The 17,700-nt window shown below is 44.7% G+C and overlaps 1 protein-coding gene across 1 annotated transcript in view; it reads right to left on the reverse strand.

The window, feature by feature from the left end:
• MROH8 (maestro heat like repeat family member 8) overlaps nt 1-17,700 on the reverse strand; it is a 56,190-nt gene that overhangs the window by 20,724 nt on the left and 17,766 nt on the right. Inside the window, exons 5-8 of the mRNA XM_017859088.1 lie at nt 11,694-11,773; nt 10,533-10,677; nt 9,517-9,612; nt 6,744-6,848 (exon numbers count right to left, since the gene is read on the reverse strand). Coding sequence (XP_017714577.1) covers nt 6,744-6,848; nt 9,517-9,612; nt 10,533-10,677; nt 11,694-11,773 — 426 coding nt within the window. The remainder of the gene's footprint in view (nt 1-6,743; nt 6,849-9,516; nt 9,613-10,532; nt 10,678-11,693; nt 11,774-17,700) is intronic.

Here is a 17,700-nt window from a genome sequence, read left to right on the forward strand (position 1 = left end):
AACTTTGGCTATTGTGAAGAGTGTCGCAACAAACAGGGGAGTGCAGATATCGCTTCCACATACTGATTTCCTTTCTTTGGGGTATACACCCAGCAGTGGTCTAAAGACCACACTTTGGAAATAATTGCATGACAATAGTAAAGAGAATTATCCTACAGCCAGTCTATGAATACAACTATTAAAAATCAAGTATCTAAGAAATGTATAATGTGTTATTCTGCTAAGTAAAAAAGCTGAGGCCGGGCGCTGTGGCTCAAGCCTGTAATCCCAGCACTTTGGGAGGCCGAGACGGGCGGATCACGAGGTCAGGAGATTGAGACCATCCTGGCTAACACAGTGAAACCCCGTCTCTACTAAAAAAAAAAAAATACAAAAAACTAGCCGGGCGAGGTGGCGGGCACCTGTAGTCCCAGCTACTCGGGAGGCTGAGGCAGGAGAATGGCGTAAACCCGGGAGGTGGAGCTTGCAGTGAGCTGAGATCCGGCCACTGCGCTCCAGCCTGGGCGACAGAGTGAGACTCCGTCTCAAAAAAAAAAAAAAAAAAAGCTGAACGCGGCCAGGCGTGGTGGCTCATGCCAGTAATCCCAGCACTTTGGGAGGCTGAGGTGGGCGGATCACCTGAGGTCAAGGATTTGAGACCAGCCTGCCACGCCAACATGGCGAAACCCCATCTCTACTAAAAGGACAAAAATCAGCCAGACGTGGTGGCAGGCAACTGTAATCCCAGCTATTTAGGAGGCTGAGGCAGGAGAATCGCTTGAACCTGGGAGGCGCAGGTTGTAGTGAGCCAGTATCACGCCACTGCACTCCAGCCTGGGTGACAAGAGTGAGACTCCACCTCAAAATTAATACATACATACATACATACATACATACATAAAGTAAAAAATAAAAATAAAAAGCTGAATGCAAAGTTGAGATACAGCATTAATTCTATTTATAAAATTCATTTTTTAAATATCCTGCTTGACTATGGAAAAAAAATCCATGTAACGTAGCTGGCAAAAATCATAGCAGAAAAGGAAATATAACTTGAAATAAATACTGAAGAAAACTGGATAAATTAAAAAATTGGCTGGGCGCGGTGGCTCACACCTATAACCCCAGCACTTTGGGAGGCCAAGGCGGACATATCATTTGAGGCCAGGAGTTCAAGACCTGCTTGGCCAACATGGTGAAACCCCGTATCTACTAAAAATACAGAAAAATTATCTGGGCGTGGTGGCGCATGCCTGTAATCCCAGCTACTCGGGAGGCTGAGGCAGGAGAATTGCTTGAGCCTGGTAGGTGGAGGTGGCAGTCAGCCAAGATCGCACCACTGCACTCCAGCCAGGGCGACAGAATGAGACTCCAAACAATAGATAAATAAATATATAAAATTAAAACTCAAAATAATAAAATAAAACATTAAGGTAGAAAAGATAAATGAAGTTAGGAATTTGGTTGGCATGCAGAATGCATAATCATTTGCTTGAGGCAGGCCAAGGAGCAAGGCTCTGAACTCTCTCATGGCGAATGTAGACGTACACACAATGGTCCACAGAACATGATTCACGCTGTCCTTAAGATAACAAGCGGCCAGGTGCGGTGGCTCACGCCTGTAATCCCAGCACTTTGGGAGGCCGAGGCAGGTGGATCACGAGGTCAGGAGATCAAGACCATCCTGGCTAACACGGTGAAACCCCGTCTCTACTAAAAATACAAAAAATTAGCCGGGTGTGGTGGTGGGCACCTATAGTCCCAGCTACTTGGGAGGCTGAGGCAGGAGAATGGCGTGAACCCAGGAGGCGAGGCTTGCAGTGAGCCAAGATGGCACCACTGCACTGCAGACTGGGTGACAGAGCAAGACTCTGTTTCAAAAAAAAAAAAAAAAAAAAGATAACAAGCAACTAGCCACGCAGAGGAAGCACAGCTTTTCCTAGGGTTGAGATGGAAAGAAATTTCTTCCGTGGCTCTACAGAAATAAGACACAGAAATATTGTGAACAGCCTTTACAACCTATTTACAGTAAACACAGCAACACATAGAGCTGTATAACATCTTTAATTCACCGATATAACCTTCATTCATTCAATCAACCAATAAATACGGTGTCAGTTATGTGCCAGGAACTATGACTGGCACTGGGGATATAAGCAGTGAACAAAAGAGAATATCCCTGCTTGCGGAGGTGATGATCTAGTTGGGGAAACACAAAGTAAACAAAATAGATATGTAAAATGTTATTATGTATCAAATGATGATAAATGTCATGATTAACAAAAATTCAGGGGAAAGGGATAAGAATTGTTTAGGACGGTCAGGGAAGGCCTCACTAATACTGAAATGAGAGACTGAGCCACGGAGATACCCAGGAGAAGAGCATTCTGGGCAGAGAGAATGGCAAGTGCCAAGGACTGAGATGGGTGTGTTTGGTGTTTCTGAGGAACCATAAGTAGGTGAGATTGGCTGGAGCGATGTAAATGAGAAGGAAAGAAATAGGAAGTAGATGAAGAATGGGCCAGAAGGTATTGAAACCTGTAGAATGTTGTGAGGACTTTGGCCAGCGGAGGGTCTTGAGCAGAGAAGGGACATGGGTTGACTTACATTTACTCAATCAATATTGAATTGAGCATCAACCACATGGCAGATTCTGTGCTAGGCAGGCACTGGGGCTACTGTGGTGAACAAGACAAGTATAATTGCAAGGTACAGTGGCTCATGTCTGTAATCCCAGCATTTTGGAAGGCAGAGGTGGGAGGACTGTTTGACCCCAAGAGTTTGAGACCAGCTTGGGCAATATAGTGAGACCCCAATCTGTATAAAAAATTAAAAAATTAACCAGGCATGGTGGTATATGCCTGTAGTCCCAGCTACTAGGGAGGCTAAGGCAGGAGCATTGCTTAAGGCCAGGAGGTTGAGGCTGCAGTAAGCCATGATCGCACTACTGCACTCCAACCTGGGTGACAGAGCGAGACCCTGTCTCACAAAAAAAAAAAAAAAGAAAAGAAAAAAAAACAGAGGAGCATAATCACTGGTAGAATTTATACTCTATTAGTGGGAAACAGATAACACAGCAACAAAGGAAGAATCAAGCCAGATAACCTCTGATTCTAGACAGCCCTAGGAAGGAGAGAGAGATGAGGCAGAGAGCAAGCGTAGGTCTGTCTGTGGTGAGCAGAGGCCCTTTTGAGGTCGAGACATCTGAACACAGTGCTAAGGAACCAGGAGAGGCTGGCTCTGGGCAGAGCTGGGAAAGGTCACTCCAAGCAGAGAAGGCAGCAAATGCAAAGGCCATGAGGCAAGATGAGCCTTATGTGGGAAGGAACATGAAGGCAGCTGCTGTGCGGTAAGTCAGGGGACTTAGGTGTAGAGAGGCAGGCAGAGTTACATCAGACACGACCGCATATTCTAAGATCAGTTTGGAAATCACTGGATCAAACCAGTGACATGGGGGAAAAAAAGAAAATGAAGAAAAATAAAGAAAACACAGGGGAGAAAGCAAAGAAACAAGCAAGAATGACATGGGTCTGAAGAGGATGACTCTGGCTATATGCAGAGAACAAATTGGGGGTGGAAGCCCCCACCCCAACACACTCATGCACAAAACAGGACTTGGAAGGTGTCAGGCGTAGTGGCTCTGCCTGTAATCCCAGCACTGTGGGAGGCCGAGGCAGGCAGATCACTTGAGGCCAGGGATTTGAGACCAGCCTGGCCAACACGGTGAGACTCTGTCTCTACTAAAACTACAAAAATTAGCCAGGCGTGGTGGCCTGCACCTGTCACTGAATGACAAACAGTTAATAAGTTTTATAATCATAGTATTAAGAACCCCCAAACTTTATCAAGACAAAAAAGGCCACTGAAGAATTATGCTCCTAGTTTGATTACTAAATGCTTCTTTAATATTTCCTTTTTTCATTCTTTATTCTTCAGGTTTCTTTGAGAATATGAGAAAAGTTAGAGACCCAGATAATATATATCTGTCAAAACTCATTGAACTGTACACTTAAACTGGATAAATTCATTGTATACAAATTATACCTCAATAAAATTGGTTTTAAAAAAACTATGGACCTTCCTCAGAAAAATTCAGAAGAGGACGGGCACGGTGGCTCATGTCTGCAATCCCAGCACTTTGGGAAGCCAAGGGAAGAGGATCACTTGAGCCTGAGAGTTTGAGACTGGTCAGGGCAACATGGTGAAACTCCATCTCTACAAAAAAGTATATAAAAATTAGCCAGGCGTGGTGGTGTGTGCCTGTAGTCCCAGCTACTAGGGAGGCTGAGGCAGGAGGATTGCTTGGGCCTGGAAGGTCAAGGCTGCAGTGAGCCATGATCACGCCACTGTACTCCAGCCTGGGTGACAGAATGAGATCCTGCCTCAAAAAAAAAAAAAAAAAAGGAAAATCCAGAAGACTGCACCACACCACATACTGCACACTCTGCAGACAACTTGTGGATGTTCACAGACCCCAGTAGCACCCAGGTTAACCATTCTCATATTTGCATCTCTCTCTCTCTGTTTCTTTTTTTTTTTTTTTTTTGAGATAGAGTCTTGCTCTGTAGCCCAGGCTGGAGTGCAGTGGTATGATCTCAGCTCCCTGCAGCCTCTGTCTCCCAGCTTCAAGTGATTTTCCTGCCTCAGCCTCCTGGATAGCTGGGATTACAGGTGCCTGCCACCACGCCTGACTGATTTTTGTATTTTTAATAGACGTGGGGATTCACCGTGTTGGCCAGGCTGGTCTCGAACTCCTGAGCTCAAGTGATCCACCCGCCTCAGCCTCCTAAAGTGCTGGGATTGCAGACATGAGCTACTCCTCCCGGCCCCGTATTTGCAACTCTTTCCAGGAAAAAAATACCATAAGGAAGATCTCCAGGACCTGGAGAGAGATTAACGTGTAGGAGGGAATCATCTGAAACTCTCTTCTTTAATCTGTCACCAAAATTAGAGGTCGAGGGTTGTGGAAGGAAGAACAATGCACTGTTGGTATAGAATAATAGCGTAGTCAGTGATGGCCAGAAGTTACTTGCTTTTATTGACTAAAGAGAAAAAAGGAAGTAGCATAGTTGGAGGGGCTGCACTTACTTTAATACGTTTGGATATCGTTTCAATGTGAGAAATAAAGGACTGACTGGAATGCAGTCCTTTTAAACATGACTGTTAGAACATCTGTATCAGGAACAAAAAAGTATCTTCCCTCTTGTGCTTTGGAGAGGGAAAAAAAAAAAGGAAAAAAGAAAGAAAAGAAAAGCAAAGCACAAATTATCTAAGGAAAATTTTGGTATAAGGACCTAGCATTCCTACCCTACCAACCTCTCTCCCAATTCCCAGGCCTTATTATGCAGGTTGGAGAAATGATCGATGGGGACAGGAGACACTCCAATGGCTAGAAAACCTGCTTAGGGAAGGGCAAAGAGATTATCAGGTAGAAGAAGGAGTAGACCCAGGAAGGAGGAACTAAGTTTTGAGGAATTCTTGTTAGGAGTTACGGAGAGGATTCTCAACCAAGAAGTGAGTGAGTGAGTGAAAAATAAAGACTTTCTTTTTGTTTGTTTTCTTTTTTTGAGATGGAGTTTCGCTCTTTGTTGCCCAGGCTGGAGTGCAGTGGCATGATCTTGGCTCACTGCAACCTCTGTCGCCCAGGTTCAAGCAATTCAAGGAGAAGATTTTTAAAAAAGAGATAAGGCTGGGTGCAGTGGCTCATGCCTGTAATCCCAGTGCTTTGGGAGGCTGAGGCAGGAGGATTACTTGAAGCCAGGAATTCAAGACCAGCCTGGGCAACAAAGTGAGACCCTGTCTCTAAAAAAAAAAAAAAAAAATTTTTTTTTTTGAGACAGAGTCTTGCTCTGTCACCCAGACTGGAGTGCAGTGGCACAATCTCAGCTCACCACAAGTTCTGCCTCCCGGGCTCACACCATTCTCCTGCCTCAGCCTCCCAAGTAGCTGGGACTACAGGTGCCTGCCACCATGCTCAGCTAATTTTTTATTTTCTTTTTATTTTTTTTAGTAGAGACGGGGTTTCACCGTGTTAGCCAGGATAATCTCAATCACCTGACCTCATGATCCACCTGCCTTGGCCTCCCAAAGTGCTGGGATTACACGCTTGAGCCACCGTGCCCAGCCCACAGAAAATTTTAAAAATTAGCCAGGCATGGTGGCGTGTGACTGTAGTCCCAGCTACTTGGAAGGCTGAGGCAGGAAGATTGCTTGAGGCCAGAAGTTCAAGGCTGCCGTGAGCTACGATGGCCCCATTGCACTCCAGCCTGAGTGATGGATCAAGACCCTGCCTTGAATAACGATCATAATAATAATGAGATGCCATAGGGGAGATGATTCAGAACTGAGAAGTGAGAGACAGAAAGAGAAATGTGAGGATCTGAAAAGAGGTGCCATAGTACCATTCTCTGAGTTGCTGGGAGATACTGAAGTCGATTTATTTAAATTTGCCTGCTGTACTCAAATATAATACTATACAGACACTAGGCCACCGTGGGCCTCAGGTATTTTCAGGTTATAGTTACTATATCATTATGTTCCAGCTGTTGTGCTAAGCAATGGGGATGCAAAGATTAATCAACACAGCAACTGGCCCCAAGCTGCTCAGGAGAAGAGCAGATATGAAGACAATGCTAAGTGCTATGATAGTACATGAGCACGAAAGGGACACAGAACCAGCCTGGGGAGTCACAGAGAGGAGGGGAAATAGGCAGAGAGGGAATGGCTTTGGATCTTTCCTCCTCTGCAACTGAAGGGCTGCTCACCTTCAAGCTGAGATGTCTGGATAAGCACTTCAGAACCTGAGTCATACCGGCCGTGGCCCGTTCCCGCTCATGGTCTTTGACTGACTGTAACCAGGGGTCCAAGTGCTGTGAGAAATAAAGGGAGGCTAAATGGCTTATCAGGAAGATTTGGGATACCATCTTTATTGTGTTTAGAAAGAAATGTAGAAAGACAAGTTCCATGTTGCTACTGATCTGAAAATACTTTGCTAAATGCTACTACAGCTTGGGTGCTATGCCAAGTGAGCCACAAAGACATGGGTGGTGGGTGGTTTGGTTGTTATATAGGAGCTTAGGAGCTTCTTTTTTTTTTTTTTTCTTTTCTTTTTGAGATGGAGTCTCGCTCTGTTGCCCAGGCTGGAGTGCAATAGCATGATCTTGACTCACTGCAACCTCTGCCTCCTGAATTCAAGTGATTCTCTTGCCTCAGCCTCTCGAGTAGCTGGGACTACAGGCACCCGCCACCACGCCTGGCTAATTTCTGTATTTTTGTAGAGATGGGGTTTCACCATGTTGGCCAGGCTGATCTTGAATTCCTGACCTCAGGTAACCCACCCGTCTTGGCCCCACAAAGTGCTGGGATTACAGGTGTGAGCCACTATGCCTGGCTAGAGCTTATTTTCTAGACTTATTTTTCTCTTCAGCCCAATTCTTCAATTAATTATTCTGTACTTCTGAATGTTTTTAGCCCTTTCAAATCTGCTTTGGAAAGAAATAAAGTTAACAACATGCTACTGATATTAAAGTTTAACTCTGAGGACAGCCAGGTGTGGTTGCTCATGCCTGTAATCCCAGCACTGTGGGAGGGATTATACAGACGGAGCCCAGGAGTCGGAGACCAGCCTGGGCAACATGGTGAAACCCCATCTCTACAAAAAATACAAAAACTAGCTGGGCATGGTGGCGTGCGCCTGTAGTCCCAGCTGCTTGGGAGGCTGAGGTGGGATGACTGCTTGAGTCCGGGAGCTGGAGACTGCAGTAAACTGAAATCGCACCACTGTAATCCAGCCTAAGTGACAGAGCAAGATCCTGTCTCAAAAAAAGAAAAAAAGAAAGGCTTGAATTAAGCTGCCAAAGCAGGAAAGTACAAAGTACAATTGGACAGAGAGGAGAAACCCAATCTGGCTGGAATGCTAACGTACAAATAGAAGAGGAATGAGAAATAGTATTAAGGGTCAGTTAGGACAAGAACAAATGCCCATCAAAGCACTTAAGAAAACAAGCCAGAAAATAAGCTCCTGTAGCAGCCAAACTACTCAACTGCCTAGGTCTTTGTGCCTTGCTTGTCAGTTAGGACAACAATAAATGCATCATTTGGGTGCAAATGATTAATAATAGCTTAAAGGGTTATCCCTTTCTGGGATATTTGTATCTTAAAAAAGGGTAAGAAAAATAAAAATAACAATAATAAAAAAAGGGTAGGAGAGCAAGATAAACCTGAACGCAGTCAATGAATGCCAATGAATCAATCTCTAGTAATGGAACAGCATATACAGGAACAGGTGCAGGTCAGAGCAGTTGGTCATTACAACCTTTGAGTACCATCTGGTAGGAAGCTACTTATTTACTAACTCTTTTTTTGTTTTGTTTTTGAGAAGAAGTCTCGTTCTACCACCTAGGCTGGAGTACAGTGGCACAATCTTGGTTCACTGCAACCTCCGCCCCCTGGGTTCAAGCAATTCTCCTGCCTCAGCCTCCCGAGTAGCTGGGACTACAGGCATGCACCACCAAGCCTGGTTAATTTTGCATTTTTAGTAGGGAAGGTTTTTACCATGTTAGCCAGGCTGGTCTCAAACTCCTGACCTCAAATGATTGATTTGCCTGCCTTGGCCTCCCAAAGTGCTGGGATTACAGGCATGAGCCACCATGCCTGGCCTTACTAACTCTTGAGACTGACCCTTCCCTCATCACCGAATAAAACCCTTCTATGCTAGTAAGGAATAATACATTTTTTTTTTTTTTTTTTTGAGACAGAGTCTCTCTCTGTCACCCAGGCTGGAGTGCAGTGCTATGATCTCTGCTCACTGCAACCTCTGCCTCCTGGGTCCAAGTGATTCTTGTGCCTCAGCCTCCTGAGTAGCTGGGATTACAGGTGTGCACCACCACGCCTGGCTTTTTTTTTTTTTTTTTTTAGTAGAGTCAGGGTTTCACCATGTTGGCGAGGCTGGTCTCGAACTCCTGGCCTCAAGTGATCCACCCACCTTGGCCTCCCAAAGTGCTGGGATTACAGGTGTGAAACACTGTGCCCCACCCCCAGGAATAATAATTTAAAGAATAATTATAGCAACCATTTAAACAATTTATTGTGGCTGGGTGCAGTAGCTCATGCCTATAATCCCAGCATTTTGGGAGGCTGAGGTGGGAGGATAACTTGAGGCCAAGAATTCGAGGTGACAGGGAGCTATAATGGTGCCACTGCACCCCAGCCTGGGCAATAGAGCAAGACCCTGTCTCTGAAAATAAACAAACAATTTATTGAAGGTCATTTATTCAATATTCACAGTAATTATTATCTCCATGTAAATGTGAAGAAATGCAACTCTGAGAGAGCAAATTCCTTGCAGAATTTCTAGAGGGAGGACTTGTAACCAATGAATGGCAGAGTCAGCATTTGAACCCAAGTCTCTGACTCAAAGTTGATAGCTGATATTCTTTACTGCATTGCCTCTTACCACTGAATCCTTCCACATTTTCATCTCCCATTTTCACCAGTTAATAGGAATCATTTCCCATTCTCCCTTGTTATCTTGTTTACCTTAATAATGGTGTCAAGATTTTCCAAATATGGGTCTTTTACCACCAAACTCTGGAGCATCTCAGAGAACGCCTGAAATGTCTGCCTGTAAAGACACTGAAAAGGCACAGGATCAGCAATGCTCCCCGCCCCACGTGAAGTTCCCCTAGCATGGGACAGTTTGGAGGCTCTTCATGTGACCCTAAGCCTTTACTCAAAGTTGCAGAACCCGTGTAAAGGCACTAGTAGATTGTTTGTGGCATGAGGTAAAAAGGAATACATGTTCATTTCAAATGGACGCCTTGGCATTAGAGGGATCACAGCTGACTGAGTCTTAATGGCTTAGGGGTCATCAAGATTCTTTAAAGTTGGCTTGTGACTCTTTCTGATATCTTCAAACAGAGAGGAATAAAGTTCTCTTGGGTAACTGCTTGACCAACCAGTTTATTTGCCACTGAAGAAGAGATCAAGGCCTGCATGTACCCTTCCCTCTGCTTGAAAGCCTTCTCTCCAGACATACCCACACCTCTCTTCCTTCAATTATCACCCCATTATGAAGGCTTGCCTGACCACCCATGTGCCTCCCAGCCACAGGGCTCTTTATCCTGCTCTTTCCCTGCTTTACATTTTCATAACACCTATTATCAGCTGGCATCTTATATTTAAGTATCAACAGTTTGTCTCTCTGCACTAGAATGTAAGCTCCGTGAGTGGGACTGGACTGCTGTATTCCTACTGCCTATCATCATTTTTGGCATATGATGATATATGGCAAATTGTATGCTTAAATAAATGTTAAGCATACAAGCGAGTGCTCCCACCTTATTTTAAAGCCAGAAGGAGGGAAAGAATAAAGGGAAAAGGAAAGAAGACAAAATAAAGGGTTGAAAGAAGCTATCTTCTAATTTAACCACCTATTTTATTTGCCAGATTTAGCTTATGGTTTTTGGCCAGTTTCAAAATATCAAATGCTCTCTCCAAAGGCCAAGATCAGCTGACCCTATGGATGGAAAGTTGCTAAAGCAAAGCATGAGTACCTCTGTGTTGCAGGTCCCATTGGGCATGATTTCCTGTATCTGGGTAAGAGTCCTTACAGAGGGCAGAGTGATTATACTCTTGATGACAAGACTGAACAACTCAGCTCGATCTTCAGAGCCAAACAGCAAATGGACATCTTGGTAACTAAGAAAAGACAGTTTAGGAACAGCAAGCTGGGAAGATGGTTTGATTTGATATTGATAAGCAGAGATCAACTAAAAAGGAAAGGGTAGACAGACTGGTATACTGTTCTGATGGGAGAGATAAATGGCATAGCTTGTCAGTCTGTTCAGCTAAATCTCACAAAAGGTTAGAGGAAGAGTTTTCCCCCAAGAAGTTACTGGAGTAATATCCTTCCAGGCTTCCCTTCAGTTCAGCCACAGAGGGAAGCTTGCTATAGTCTAACATGGTAAGCCCCAATTTTCCAAAGCACATTCTGCTGAATGTTCATTTGGGGAATCATGGGTTGAATCTAGTTAAAGAACTTTTTAACCACAAGACTTCTCAGGGCCTTTGATCAGCTGAATCACTACAGTATAACTCTCTGAGAGGTAAACAACAGGCAGCACTTCCAAGTTTCTTAGAAGTCAGAACTCTAATGTCATGAGACATATATGGGAGTAACTTCCTGCCAAATATACTTTGGACAAAACTGAACTCCAAAGAGATTCCAATAAAGTCTTTCAGATATGGATAGTAGCATATATGAAATCAAAGTGCTTACTCAAAAACATGGATTTGGCTTCCTCTTTTCTATATGAACAGTTTTCAAAAGTTAAAAATATGGATCATGGCCAGGCGCAGTGGCTCATGCCTATAATCCCAGCACTTTTGGAGGCCGAGGCAGGTGGATCACTTGAGGTCAGGAATTTGAGACAAGCCTGGCCAACATGGCGAAACCCCGTCTCTGCTAAAAATACAAAAATTAGCCAGGCATGGTAGTACATGCCTGTAATCTCAGCTACTCGGGAGGCTGAGTGAGGCAGGAGAACTGCTTGAACCCAGGGGGCAGAGGTTGCAGTGACTCAAGATCGTGCCACTGCACTCCAGCCTGGGGGACAGAGAGACTCATTAAAAAAAAAAAAGGGTCATGTCAGTTGGACCTGGCATTGGCCCTGAGTGGAACCAAGATGCTTGTGTAAGGGGCATGTGGGCATCACCTGAGATCAGCGATGGTGACAAAGACCTCCTGGCGCACGGGACTGGACAGAGAATGTGGGCGCTCCTCTTGTACCAGTACCTGGAGTGAGAGTTGAGAAAGTACCCATTCATTAGGCCAGCGATGATCAGAGAGTGGGTGGCCAGCAAGAACCACAACAGGTCCTTCAACCAGCCCTGCAATTAGGCCCCAGATGCCTGGCAGCAGGACAGTGACAGGGATAGGGGTTTATTCTCTTGAGCCAGACCCCAGACCCTGGCTCTGCATCTTACCAGCTGTTTGAGCTGACACAAATTATTTAACCTCCTTGTGCCTCAGTTTGCTCATCTGTAAAACCAGAAAACAGTAATACTTACCTCCATGGGGTGGCTGTTTGAGTACTCACTGAGCAAATTCGTGACACCCAGCAGTGCTGTGTAATTGTTAGTGTCTGTTATTCATTCTTTTTATCACTAGGGATTATTCCTAGTTTAGGCATTATAACTCCTCTCTCCACTAAACCAGCCATCTCTCTACAATCACGTCTAATATTATTCTGAGTTACTTGTCCTGGAAAAAGAACAACTTTCCAAATTACAAACTGGCAGAGGGAAAGCTGCCTTATTGTGCTGGAGTAATAATCAGGGGCTTTGGAGTGGGACAGTCCCTGGGCTGTGCACTGGCTCTGCCGCTCACTCACTGTGTGAGCCGGAATGTGTCATTTAACTCCCTGGGCCTGAGTTGCCTTCTCTGTACGCAGAAAATGAGCTGATGTAAATGACTGTAGCTGACCGGACGCAGTGGCTCACGCCTGTAATCCTAGCACTTTGGGAGGCTGAGGAGGGTGGATCACCTGAGGTCAGGAGTTCGAAAGCAGGTGCCTACAATCCCAGCTACTCAGGAGGCTGAGGTAGGAGAATCGCTGGACCCTGGGAGGTGGAGATTCCAGTGAGCCGAAGTCGCACCACTACACTCCAGCCTGGGTGAAAGAGTGAAACTCTGCCTCACAAAAAAAAAAAAAAAAAAAAAGACTGTAGCAGAAGCCTTGCTGGACTGTCCACCAGGCCCCTCTGGGAACTGTCCCCAACCCATAGAAATGGGCACCTCAGAGTTATGTGTCTGCTAGGTCGTTCTGTCCCACTGGCCACAGCTCATCTGTCCAGAGTAGACACCAAGGTCTATTAGATTCTCTCTGGAATCTGGAATTGGGACACAGAGCTTCAATCTCAGTCTGGATGGTCTTCTAAAGGAAAAAATTTAAAATTTGGAAGCACTGGTCCCTATGGATAAGGCAACTGAGAGGGCCAATTTTGGGGAGAGAAGATGGAGGAGAGGGAGATGGGGTCGGGGGAGGGAGAGAGAGAGAGAGAGGAGAAATGGAAATTCATACAAAGGAGCAAAAACAAGAGATTGAAAGTTCTCCTTGAGTATGTGGAAGCTATTTATTTTCTAGATTCATTCCCTTCCTGGGTCAGGCTGCTCCTCCTGTCAAGGAGTTCTGGGAAACACTCAGTGATCCTTAGAACAAATCTCACCTTTTGTGCTTCAGCTGCTTCTAGAGGATTTCTCTTACCTGCAACCAAAAAGATCTCACTAGGAACTTAGGATGCAGGCCAGGCGCGGTGGATCACGCCTGTAATCCAAGCCCTTTGGGGGGCTGAGGCAGGTGGATCACCTGAGGTCAGGAGTTCGAGACCAGCCTGGCCAATATGGTGAAACCCCGTCTCATCTAAAAGTACAAAAATTAGCCAGGCATGGTGGTGTGTGCCCGTAGTCCCAGCTACTAGGGAGGCTGAGGCAGGAGAATCGCTTGAACTCGGGAGGCAGAGGTTGCAGTGAGCCAAGACGGTGCCATTGCACTCCAGCCTGGGCGACGAGAGTGAAACTCCATCTCAAAAACAACAAAAAAAACTCAGGATGCAGTAAGTGCTCAATAAACACTACAAGGTTACTTCTCTGAGTTTTTCTCCTCTTACTTTCCAGCTCTGGTCTGACTCCGATCTTGCTGGTGGGCTGCTGCTTTCTTTCCTTTTTTCCTCAAGGAGCGCATTTATTCTTGTGGCTTTATAGTCTGGAAGGGACAAAGCCTAAGACTCTGTCCTCAGCCCTGACAGCTCTCCCAGGGCTCTACTCGACTGCATCCGGTTATCTCAAGGGCACAGCCACTAACATCCCCAGAATTTTGGCATTAAAGTCAGTTCACTGTGGTCCCCGTGCAAAGAACACAGCTTCCTGTCCTTTAATAGTTGTCAATTGTTCCCTTTCCCAGGGCTCACTAAAAAGGTGATTTATGATTTTTTTCTTTTGTTCAAGACCTACATCCCATTAGTTATAGCATCAGCCACCCCCTGCTCTGCACGGTTTCTGTGACTCTCCATTCCTGGAGCCATATACCTTCATGTGGATGAAAGCAGCATCTCTTAGCTGAAGCCCCAGGCTTGCAATCCCCTCTGACTTCAATTGACTTGATATACTTCTGCCAGAATCATCTTTTCTTTTTTAAATCAGTTGGATATTGAAGGTTTATTATTTGTTCACAGTTATGCTAGCCTCTACAAGGAATTCAGAAGTGAGAGGGTATTTTTTGTTAGTAGAGTATGTGTGTAGCAGGAACTTCCTGGGTGACTGCCCAGATCACAGAAATCACCCCTTCTCCCTGGGAATGCCTCCAAAACGCAGGGTGGGACACCCAGAAGTCATATCATTACTACATGATCTTGTCCCCAGGCAAACCTTATTGATGCAGGGCGGGGAACAGACCAGTCTGGGTCAATCAGATTTTCTCTTGCAGAATTTGGAATCTTACAGTGACAGGCACAAAGCAGGAGTTGCTACAGGGTTGAGTCATGGTGATGGTAGCGAAGCCCCTGCCTCTGAGACCTCTGGAGCTGTCCTGGAGCTTACTTTTCTGGAGACTTGTTTAAACCTCTTCCTTAGAGTCTAAGAGAGATATCCCAGCATCTTTTTTTTGTAACTTACTTGAGCCAGAGGTGATTTTTGTTTCTTGCCTGAAGAATCCTAACTAATCCAAACAAAATCAGACGTTTTGTCTCAAAGGTCTTTCTTTTGTTGTTGTTGTTTGTTTGTTTTTGTGAGACAGAGTCTGGATCTGTTGCCCAGGCTGGAGTGCAATGGTGTGATCTTGGCTCACTGCAACCTCCACCTCCCAAGTTCAAGCGATTCTCCTGCCTCAGCCTCCCTAGTAGCTGGGACTACAGGCGCCTACCACCATGCCTGGCTAATTTTTGTATTTTCAGCAGAGATGGGGTTTCACCATGTTGGCCAGGCTGGTCTCAAACTCCTGACATCAGGTGATCCTCCCACATCAGCCTCCCAAAATGCTGGGATTACAGATGTGAGCCACTGTGCCCCGGCCTGTCTCAAAGGTCTTAACAAAAGTCGAGTGATCCACCTGGACTAATTTCACCCTAATCCTGCTGTCACTTTATTCTATATCCCAGTTGCCACAGCCTGCCTCCCTTCCCTTTCCTTCCTTCCTTCCTTTCCTTCCTTCCTCTTTTTCTTTCTTCTTTTCTTTCTTTCCTTTGTCTTTTTCTTTCTCTTCTCTTTCCTTTCTCTTTCTTTTCTCTTTCCTTTCCTTTCTTTTTCTCTCCTTCCTTCCTTCCTTTTTTATCTTTTTTCTTTCCTTTTTCTTTCTCTCCTTCCTTTCTTTCTCCTTTGTTCCTACCTTCCCTCCCTCCCTCTTCTTTCTCCCTTTCCCTTCCCTTCCCTCCCTCCCTCCTTCTCTCTCCCTGTCTCTCTCTCCCTCCCTCCTCCTTCTCTCCCTCTCTCTGTCTCCCTTTCCCTCTCTCTCTCTCTTTCTTTAAAGATGGGGGTCTTACTATGTTCCTGAGGCTGGAGTGCAGTAGCTATTCATAAACACGATCATAGCTCACTACAGCCTCCAACTTCTGGGCTCGTGCGTTCCTCCTGCCTCAGCCTCCAGAGTGATTGGGACTACAGGCAGGTGCTACCACACCCAGCCTCTTTTTATTTTTCATTAAAGTTCTCAACATTATATACTGTATATATTGTATATTTTTATATTACATTACATATTGTATATATTTTACAATATACAATAAACTACATATTTAAAGCATACAGTTTGATGATTTTTGATACATGTATATATCCATGAAACCATGACCATCCTCAAGAGAATGAACATTTCTATCACTCCCAAAAGTTTCTTTGTGCTACTTTGTAATTCCTCGCTCCTTCTCCTCCTCATTCAACCTCTACCTCTAGGTTACCATTGCTCTGCTGTCACTATAGATTCGTTGGCATTTTCTCAAATTTCATATAAATAGAATCACGCAGTATATCCTCTTTTTAAAATGTTTGGCTTCTTTCACTTAGCATAACTATTTTGAGATTGTTCCAAGTTGTAGCATATTTCAATAGTTCCTTTTCATTCTCAAGTAGTATTCCATTATATGGATCTACAATACCACAATTTGTTTATCCATTCACCTGCTAATGAACACCTGGGTTTCTTCTAGGGTTTGGCTTTTACATATAGAGCTGCTGTGAACATTTGTGCATACATCTTCGTGTGGACATATGCTTTGTTCCACCTAGGAGTGAAACTGCTGGGTCATATGGTAAGTATATGTTTCACTTTTTAAGAAACTGCCAAATTGTTTTCCAAAGTGGTTGTGTCATTTCACTTTCCTGGCAGCAGCGTATGAGAATTTTAGTTGCTTCATATCCTTGCCAATATTTGGTATTGCCTTTCTTCATTTTAGCCATTTTAGTAGGTGTATAGTTGAAGCTTACTGTTTCAGTTTGCCTTTCCCTAATCACAATGATCAGCATCTTTTCATGTGCTTATTTAGAAATTTTTGGTGAACTCATGCAAGTCATCCCAGCACTCTGATAGGCTGAGGCAGGCAGATCACCTGAGGTCAGGAGTTCAAGACCAGCCTGGGCTGGTCTCTATTGTGAAACCCTGTCTCTAATAAAACCGCACAAAATTAGCTGGGTATAGTGGCAGGTGCCTGTAATCCCAGCTACTTGGGAGGCTGAGGCAGGAGAATCACTTGAACCCAGGATGCGGAGGTTGCAGTACCCGAAATTGTGCCACTGCACTCCAGTCTGAGTGACAGAATGAGATTCCGTCTCAGAAAAACAAAACAAAACAAAAAAAAGAAAAATATTTGGTGAAGTGCCATAACAATTTTTTCCCCTTCTTTCCACTTTCTGTTGTTGGTTTCCCGGGCTTTTTTTCATTTGGATACTTGGAGCCATGCACTGGTTTGGGTCACGAGCACTGGTAAATGCCTTAAAGTTTTCTTTCTCTATAATGACCCTGGCTTTTTCCTCCTTGTCGGTTCCTCAGCAGAACTGCTTCTCCTCTTGGGCACCTCTCCCTTTGGTTGCTGGGAGCTGTGCTTTTTCAGCCCTGCTGTGTGGGCCTGTGGGGACTTTGTAGACTTATGCAATGCTGTAGTGATCCATGTAATTTTCTCATGGATACTAGCTACCTTTAACTCTTCTAGGCTGAATCCCTTGCCAGCCTATACTTTGGTTGACATCTGATGCGGGCATTTTATTACTTGGTGGACAGATTCAAATGCAGAATTCAGTGTGCAATTCAGTGCATTGCTGCTGTTGAGACTTGTATTTGTGGATTTTATGGACTGGCTGTTGAACCATGTGGCAACCTATTGTTGCCAAGTCTGGTGAAAATAGAGCTCTAGAAACATGCCACTCTGGCTGGGTCCTATGATCCTGCGGTTGCCTATATCCCTTTTCCCGAGGAGTACAGCCAAGTAGAAAGCTGCATTTGGTTTTTGTTTTGTTTTGTTTTGTTTCTTAAGATGGGGTATCACTCTGTCACCCAGGCTGGAGTCGAGTGGCATGATCTCAGCTCACTGCAACCTCTGTCTCCTGGACTCAGCTGATCCTCCCACCTTAGCCTTTCAAGTAGCTGGGACTACAGACATGCACCACCACACCTGGCTAAATTATATATATATACATATATATATATATATATTTTTTTTTTTTTTTTTTGTGCTTTA

This window comes from Rhinopithecus bieti, unplaced genomic scaffold, assembly GCF_001698545.2.
Source record: "Rhinopithecus bieti isolate Rb0 unplaced genomic scaffold, ASM169854v2 scaffold_38981, whole genome shotgun sequence".
Classification (NCBI taxonomy): Eukaryota; Metazoa; Chordata; class Mammalia; order Primates; family Cercopithecidae; genus Rhinopithecus; species Rhinopithecus bieti.